Source organism: Phyllopteryx taeniolatus, chromosome 16 (genome assembly GCF_024500385.1).
Source record: "Phyllopteryx taeniolatus isolate TA_2022b chromosome 16, UOR_Ptae_1.2, whole genome shotgun sequence".
In the NCBI taxonomy this organism is placed as follows: domain Eukaryota; kingdom Metazoa; phylum Chordata; class Actinopteri; order Syngnathiformes; family Syngnathidae; genus Phyllopteryx; species Phyllopteryx taeniolatus.
Window position 1 is genome coordinate 17982868 of NC_084517.1, and position 7882 is coordinate 17990749.

The 7882-nt window shown below is 39.1% G+C and overlaps 1 protein-coding gene and 1 non-coding gene across 4 annotated transcripts; one reads left to right on the top strand and one right to left on the bottom strand.

Moving 5' to 3' along the window:
- Positions 1–460: 460 nt before the first annotated feature.
- pla2g10 (phospholipase A2 group X) lies at positions 461–7818 on the top strand. 3 transcript variants are annotated; one of them, XR_009784957.1, is made up of 6 exons: positions 461–616; positions 1685–1862; positions 2353–2459; positions 4301–4525; positions 6721–6777; positions 7606–7682. XR_009784957.1 is itself a non-coding variant. In XM_061750397.1 (5 exons), exons 1-5 carry the CDS (start codon positions 580–582, stop codon positions 7698–7700), a joined length of 474 nt encoding a protein of 157 aa, XP_061606381.1. In that variant the 5' UTR covers positions 461–579; the 3' UTR covers positions 7701–7818. The 3 variants fall into 3 exon arrangements, 2 of the variants coding, with proteins under 2 accessions (XP_061606381.1, XP_061606382.1); XM_061750397.1 differs by lacking the exon at positions 4301–4525 and having other exon boundaries at positions 7606–7818; XM_061750398.1 differs by lacking the exons at positions 6721–6777; positions 7606–7682 and having other exon boundaries at positions 4301–5003.
- Positions 5490–5561, bottom strand: trnat-cgu (transfer RNA threonine (anticodon CGU)). The gene has a single exon. It is a non-coding gene; the product is annotated as a tRNA-Thr (tRNA).
- Positions 7819–7882: the final 64 nt, after the last annotated feature.

Below are 7882 nucleotides of genomic sequence, written 5' to 3' on the forward strand. Positions count from 1 at the left end.
AGCTGCTTATCTCTAATGAGGAACTGGTACTCTGTTATCAAAAACATAATAATAATCAAAAAAGAAAGCAACAGAGCCTGATATTAGAACATAACATATGATGATGTGACAGAGCTGAAAATGTACTTTAGAAAAAATACAATAACAGGATCAAATATGACTGGATTTGTCAATAAGACAGGCTTCAGTGGTGAACTCAGATAAGTGCAGTCATTGGAAGTAAATCATTCTGACAATAATAATAGATGTTGTTTTATGGAAGGCGAGTGTATTTTATTCACAAAGTTTCCAGGTTTATTTATGATGGAAAAGGATGAGTTCAAATCTCACTCTACCAGTTTAGTTTGGTACTCTGTTATTACATTTGTGGTAATGTATGTAAACAAAAAGAAAAGAAAACAAAACAAAAAAAATGCAAGCCAGCCAGTTTGACAAACACTGGATCGGCTTAGCTGACCAATGGTGATGCTCAGGAGATTATTCAGACGACATCTAAAAAAAGAACCCCACTCCGTGTTACAAACACACAGGGCACGGATGTGAACAGTGTGCAGCTCAGCAGCCTGTCTGTCGCATGCCATGACTGCCCTTCGCCACGCACTTTTGCTCTTTGCAGGTAAGTTGGCTGTTTAACCTCAGTGGGAAGAACAATGCTGTCTTTTTAAAAGCACGGACGGAGACATTGACAAAGGTCAGCCTCAAAGGGGAACATTCAGTAATAACTAAGGTTCCTCTGCATGCATTTTTGAATGTGTTGTACGCCTTATGAGATTCAAAACATTTGAGGATTAAAAACTATTTTGACCAATGTACGTTGATGTGAATTATTCCATAGTTTTCTTTGAAAGTCTTGTTTTTACATTTACAGAAAGTGGAGGGAGCTTCCTGACACGTGTGGATTGGCTTTTTGCTTTGGAAGCGACTTTTCAAAAAGACCAAAATGTGCATGTGCATCCTGGCTGAGGAATAACGACCCAGCTGTGACTGCATTGCCTTTTTTTTTTTTTTTTTTGTTATTGTGTCTTAAGAAGGACTGTTATCAAAACTATTTATTAAACTTACACAGAGAGATGCACATTTGTATTTTTATTCAGGTTTTCAGCATCTGCACATTCTCTGTAGTAAAATGTCAGAACATACATTTGTGTCCATCATTTTCGGGATGTAGCCTTTCAGGCATATGAGAGCAGTTTCCTATGAGTAAGTGTCAAAGTCAACCATTTGAGTTGGCAAGAATGTGTATTTTTGTGCAACCCCCCTGTCTCCATGCAGGCACAGGAACTTAAGTAGGTTTCACAAAAGTACAACTTTACACATAAGAAGATAAACTACGGATAAAAGTATGACCTGCCCATGACACCTATATGGAAAGGGAGTAAAGGAAGAAACATGGATTTGGATGCATCGTGCAAGTGTAGTAGCAGTCTGTTGTAATATTTGCACATGAAATTTTTTTTATGAAATATGATTTCTAGCTAAAAGAAAATCAAAATATTAATAATACACTTAAAAACATGGATGCCAACATGCATTTCAGCTTCGTCTTCTGCTACCTAAAATCAAGATAGTTCTCCATCGATGCATCTTTGACGTGGTGGCTTTGTTGAATTCAGATGCCAGAGTGCATTGAAGTCGGTTAAAGGTGTTAAACTGAGCTCTTTTTCTGTTGTCGCCTCTGTTGCAGTGACTGCGGCCTCTGCAGCCTCTCCGGCCGCGTTCTCGTCCCGGCGCTCCAAAAGAGGTCTTCTGGAACTGGCGGGGATCATCAGATGCAGCACGGGGAGATCGGCTTTGGCTTACGTTTCGTACGGGTGCTACTGCGGACTCGGGGGCCACGGCTGGCCCCGAGACAGGGCCGACTGGTGAGTGAAAAACCTCCCCTGTTTCACCACACAACGTCAAGTCTGCTTTTATTGTTTTCCGTAAATATCGCCTCGGGCGTACCTGATTATAGTGCGAAAAATATATATATATCCCAGTTGACACCCTATATATGACCCACCTATACATTATGTGGTACCCAGGGTATGAATTAGTGCCCATGAATCTCCAGGTTCCCAATTTCCTTTTGGGAAGGATGTTGCTGAGCCTCAAACGCCACACTGAGCCACCTCCACAGGCACTTCTGAATTCCAGACCCCAATCTTAATTGTCTCCATCTTTTCATGCTTTTCTACTTCAAAGCAGCCAACTGCAAACTAAACACTCTTGTGGCCATGCTCACCCCCCGCCCGCATTTAAAATAATGTTGTGATTCCACATGCCACTTTCTGACCCTGTCTATATGGTACACTGTTTAACCCTCCCTCACACATGAACACGCACGATGTAAATCTTCCATTTTGGCCCCAGGTGCTGCCACAAACATGACTGCTGCTATGACGGCGCCGAGCGCCAGGGATGCCAAACCAAAACAGACCGCTACGACTGGACATGTGATGGCAGGACAGCGGACTGTGGTATTGTTTTCTCTCTCTCTATGTGGAGTATAATACAGGGAAACCTCGAAAATGGGAGGAAAAAAAATCATAAACTGGTGCCTTGAGATACGAGTTTGATTCGTTCAGTGACCATACTCGTGACTTCATCTTTTTTCATTCAAATGAATGGAAATGCCATTAATTCATTCCAGCTCCCCCCCCCAAAACAAACAAACAAAAATGTTTGTAATGTGTATTTTAATTTTGAAAAATAGCACGCCATAATATTGTACTTTATAAAAAGATACAGTACAGTAATGACATAATTAAATAACAGAATTAAAAGGAATAAAAGTATTGAAGCAGCTCTTTGTGAGTGTTTACATACATCCCACACTGTCACAATATCATTTGAACACACAATCACATATGACAGTACATGTATCAAAAATGAAGGCATTATTTTTCAATTTGACTCTTTGTTCTCATAGAAACTTCATAATGAAAAGTGTCATGTGAATGTGTAAGTTATTAAATACACTTATCCAGAGGGTTGCAGTAACAGTGAATCGGTCAACATTTTGTGTCACCGTTGGGCTGTGGAGACTCGATTATTTCAATTGAGTTGGAAAATGTATGTTTCATATATACCAAATATTACTTCTATTAGTTTTACACAACCTTCACATGTTTTATTGTTCCATAGCTCTTAGTCAGCACAGTACTAGCTTTTTCCGGCCATGTTGTGACGACTAGCAGTTGTTTTTTTTCCCAGTCTCTGCATGTACCCATTCCCATGAAGATAAGTTCGAGTGCAGCCGGACAAAGATAATTGCGTGAGAATGCTGTGGAAATGAGAGGGTGTATTTTTTCTTTCCTTTTCTTCTCTGTTTCTCTCACTTCTATATATATAAAACGAAGGTGTTTCTTTGCTTGCACATCAGTGAGGGGTAACAACTGGTGACGACTTGCAAATATTTTTCTGTCTTTCTTGTAGTAAAAACCACAAAGACAAGATTGCTTCCTTACTTATTCTGTCAGAAAAAAAGTTTTGCCCAAAACACAATGTTTCACTTTCTTTCATTTGGGACACCTCATACATTTAGTTATGTAAAAGACTAACTATGCTTGCTATACTACATATTTGTTGTCGCTAGAGTCAGAACAAAACCTTCCTTCCATCAAGCCATCATATGTGTTTCTGTGACAAACCCTGGCCAAGCCACTCCTCAGTAAATGAGAACATTCTGCATAGATATCTTTTTTTTTTTTGTATGCCTTCGGCAAGTGTTCATAGGTCTGTAATTTTTGTTTTACACACATTAACATATTTACACTCAGGTTTTTCTAATGGGTAAAGCAAATTCCTGACCCAATTTATGTCAAGTTTCAAATTTGTCAGCGCTTGTGTCATTAATCTACATGAGTGGTTTCATTTTTGTTCTTTTTAGGTTTGGGTGGTATAACAATATGTATTTACACTTGCGTGACTGTGAAAGGCCATGGAACGGATGGATTTTGTTCTGATATTGAAAGAAACTTGTTTCAAAATCCAAACAAATCAGAGCACAATTAGAATTGCGTTTGAGTTTAGATCTTTCCATGAACAGTGGATGCAAATAGGACATGTCACACATAACCTGCTCAACAGGCCTCGGGTACAACACAGATGGCGGAACGTTTGATCAGCTTTCTTCAAACACACCTTTGGTTAAGGTGTGTTTGAAAAAAGTAGATATTCAAATCGATATACAGTACAATGCTGTCAATCACCGTTGTTCTGTATGGTTTGTATTTGTTTTTTGGTTTTTTTTGCATTTGCTCTCCTGTCAAATCCTCTTTTCCGCTTTTGACTAACACAAGCGTGTCATCCCTTACAGACGATTTGACGGACACATGTGAGAAGCTGCTGTGTAAGTGTGACCGAGACGCCGCCAAGTGCCTGAGAAATTCGCCCTACAAAAGGAAATACGCCCTGTGGCCAAACTGGTGGTGTGGCTACCACCATCCAATGTGTACCATTTACTGACTCAAACAAAACAAAAACAAAAATTACGACGACGGAAGAAAATACTGTTTATAATCAACGAACACACGTCATAGAGGTACTTTTATTCGCTTAATTACTGTGTGAGACACTGAATGTCTTGTAATAGCACAATTGGTGTTCTGGTTATGTGGGAACACTGAGCTATTGAGGAAACAGTTTCTATTTGAATTTTTAAAGTCTTTGATGAATCACATCACTGGGTGGTGTTTTCCACTATGTCACTGAATAGGGCGAATGAGTGACCGCATAAAGCCTTAACTTTATTTGGAGGAAATGTGGACAGTGAGTGGAAAATGAACTTATTTAACTCATTCATTGCCATTGTGTTAATGATGTCATTGGCCTGTCTTTTTCTTCTGGAATTTAAAAACAACTGCAGCGATTGATCGTAAATTATGTCAAACTTACCATATACCAACGTAGTTACCATATAGATAACCGATGATAGGCGCATGACAGTAAATATTTGTATTTAAAAAAATACTCTTTAGACTGAATATAAAACAAATGAAAAACTTTTAAGTCAACGGTTACTGAGCGTGCCTTCTTGTGTTGCGTGATGACGTAGTCTTAATTTCTTACGATTTACGCCAATGTGCAAACTAGTTCATTGCGTGCCAATCGTAACCTCAAATAGCCGTTCGTAACTAACAAATGTAAACCGAGGGTCTCTTGCACTACGTGTAGTGCTTTAATTTGTGAACTACCCAAATGTGCCAGGAGATGACGCCAGATTCTGTCTGCTAAACTCCTGTGACGCCAATCACTGCGTGGTTTAAATACCGTTTGCTGAACAACAAGTATAACGCCAAGAACACCCGCAGCTTTTTAGCTATTTTTGTTTTAAATGAAAGATTTAACGTCATGTGGAGCGATCGTTGCTGGAAAAAAAAGCTTAATTGACGGTTTGACGTCATAAAGACTCCAACTGAAAACGCAAGCTGACGCAATATGTAAATTACAAAAAAATAAATTGCCATAAATCTAAAATCTACGATTGATGAGCACGTTTGAGTAAAAGGCACGGACGGGGTTCGAACCCGCGATCTTCGGTTTACGAGACCGACGCCTTACCACTTGGCCACCGCGCCTGCGCGAAGGGCGCCACGTCTGACGTATATAAAGTATATATTAATATATAATTTTTTTTCAAGGATTGCCCGTATTCATTTCGGGTGAATCTATAAATGAATGACAGGTCTTTAAAGTTAACAATTCCCACCTTTTAACATAATAGGGGGAATCATGTCAGTGGTATCACAGTCGTTTGTGTTTATACATAGCTCTAACTCCAAGCATGGTACTATAGTAGTGGTACGCGAGCTCCTCTAGTGGTACTCGAAAAACTCACTGCCGAAGTATATATAGTTACCGTTTCAGTGCATTTGCATTTAATCTATATTTAATTGAATTTAGTTTTTTGTTTTGTTTTGTTTTTTTAAATTGTATTTAACTTATGTGCAATACAGTACATTTGAATTCCAGTCCAGTTTATTTTCCAACATTTGAGGGCAGTGTTAATGTTCAAACTGTGCATAATGTTACAGTGGCTTACAATAATATTAAATGTACTTTTTAGGAATACAATCTGCGTCTCATTTCGTTTTTGATAAACATTTAAGCCTACTACAGTGCTGTGCTTTAATGTTTATCATGACAGTGTTACTTGGCGAACTAAGTGGAGAACTAAGTATTTTTTTTTAGTGGTACTTGGTGTAAAAAGTTTGACAACCACTGATCTAGTAAAATAAACAAATTTCCGATTTGCCTAATTCATAAAAAGAAATAAAGACTTCAGATGTCCCTGATGCAAAAAAAAAAAAAAGTGAGCGTTCACTGCACTGGTATGAATTTGCAGCTGACATTTGTTTAACCCTTGTTTGCATTTTGCACACCTTATTACTTTGCTGATATTTTCAACCGGCTTTAACCGGCTTCCAAACAACACAGGCCTTTCTTTCTTTTTTTTTTATTGTATAACAAAATCTGCACACAACTGACGGTGGCAGGAAAAGGTCAATAAAATGTAATGTGATGCTAATCCGCAACAGAAAAGGCCCGACATTGAGCTTGCATAACTAATAACGCGGAAAAGCACATGGCTGCCTGTGAGTCTTTTTTTCCCTGCTCTTCCTGAATCTTGCAATATGCATGGGGCCTTACTGTGTCGTCTCATTATGTTTATTCACAAAAAAAAAACATCAAAGCTATATCCTCGCCTGAGGCTTTTTTTTTTTTTTTTTTTTGCAGAGGCAAAAGGGGGTGAGGAAGATCAGATAGAAGCTGTGTTCAAAACAAATGAATACGGTAAGACTTTTTTCCAGTAGGATGGTTTTAGCTGCGTGAGAAAATCAAATTTGATGTGGATTATTCACCTTGACCTGTATTAAAATCGAAGGCTATCTGTGGGAAAACAGTCATCCCCTCATTCTTCTACATGATAACAATGCAAAGTTTGCATGCATGCATGTCTTCTAAGGAGGCACATACAAGTTATCAAATGTTATCTATACCCTCATAAAGCACTTCATTACAGTTTCTAGAAGTAGATTTTCAAATGAAAAGCTACACAGTATCACAATAGCCTCCCAAAAAACGCTCCCGCACCAAAAGGCAAAGACGTATATACCAACAATACTATTTAAAACCTTGGATAAACCTCAGTGATAATGGATTGAAATGGTTACAAGTTTCCGTTCTTAGTTTTTATTATATTTCCCGTAAATGAGGTGAATCGACGACAATGGATCGTTGCCATCTGTAGGAATATCTTTAGCATAACATCTCACACTAGGGTAACCGACATTTTAAATAAAAAAGAGGATATAAGAAAACCAGCCTCAGACCAAGGTGAGAAGATAAAGACCCCCAGTCGAGGAAGAGACAGTAGACAGCACAGACACATCGGGGCAAAACGACATCTATGACATAGACAATGACTACGCCATGAGTCCTGATTGTTGTCCACCTGGTACTAGGCAAAAAACGCAACCCAATGAAAGGAAATGCACCACCCGAGACAGCAGGTTGAGAAACTAGAAGAAATTAAGTTGGATGACTCCGTACAATGGAAACACGTGACCCAGTAGTCAAGAGCCAGTCATGACTTTGCAACTTTGTGCCATTTATTTGCAGTCCAGCCGTGGAGGAGTGAAGCACTACAAAGCCAAACTTATTTCAAGTGGCAGAAAGCCAAACTGGCCATTGTGACGAGGCTCGGCTTGATGTGACCCTGACCACAACCAGACGTGCTGGTGTGAAATCCAACTGAAGGATAAGCAGCTGATGATAAGGCAACAAAAGCAGATATCATCACCCGCACTTCTCATTAAAAATATCCCCCACCCATCTGCTCATTTTCTCTTTTTCATTGAACTTATGATGAGCTCGCTTTGTCTAGTTGCAGAAGTTA

What these genes read in the sequence shown, in the direction of transcription:
- pla2g10 (XM_061750397.1), top strand. Translation starts at nt 580, where the DNA reads ATGACTGCCCTTCGCCACGCACTTTTGCTCTTTGCAG. An exon ending in CCCCGAGACAGGGCCGACTG is followed by an intron (nt 1,863 to 2,352) that starts GTGAGTGAAAAA and finishes TTTTGGCCCCAG; the next exon opens with GTGCTGCCACAAACATGACT. An exon ending in TGGCAGGACAGCGGACTGTG is followed by an intron (nt 2,460 to 6,720) that starts GTATTGTTTTCT and finishes TTTTTTTTGCAG; the next exon opens with AGGCAAAAGGGGGTGAGGAA.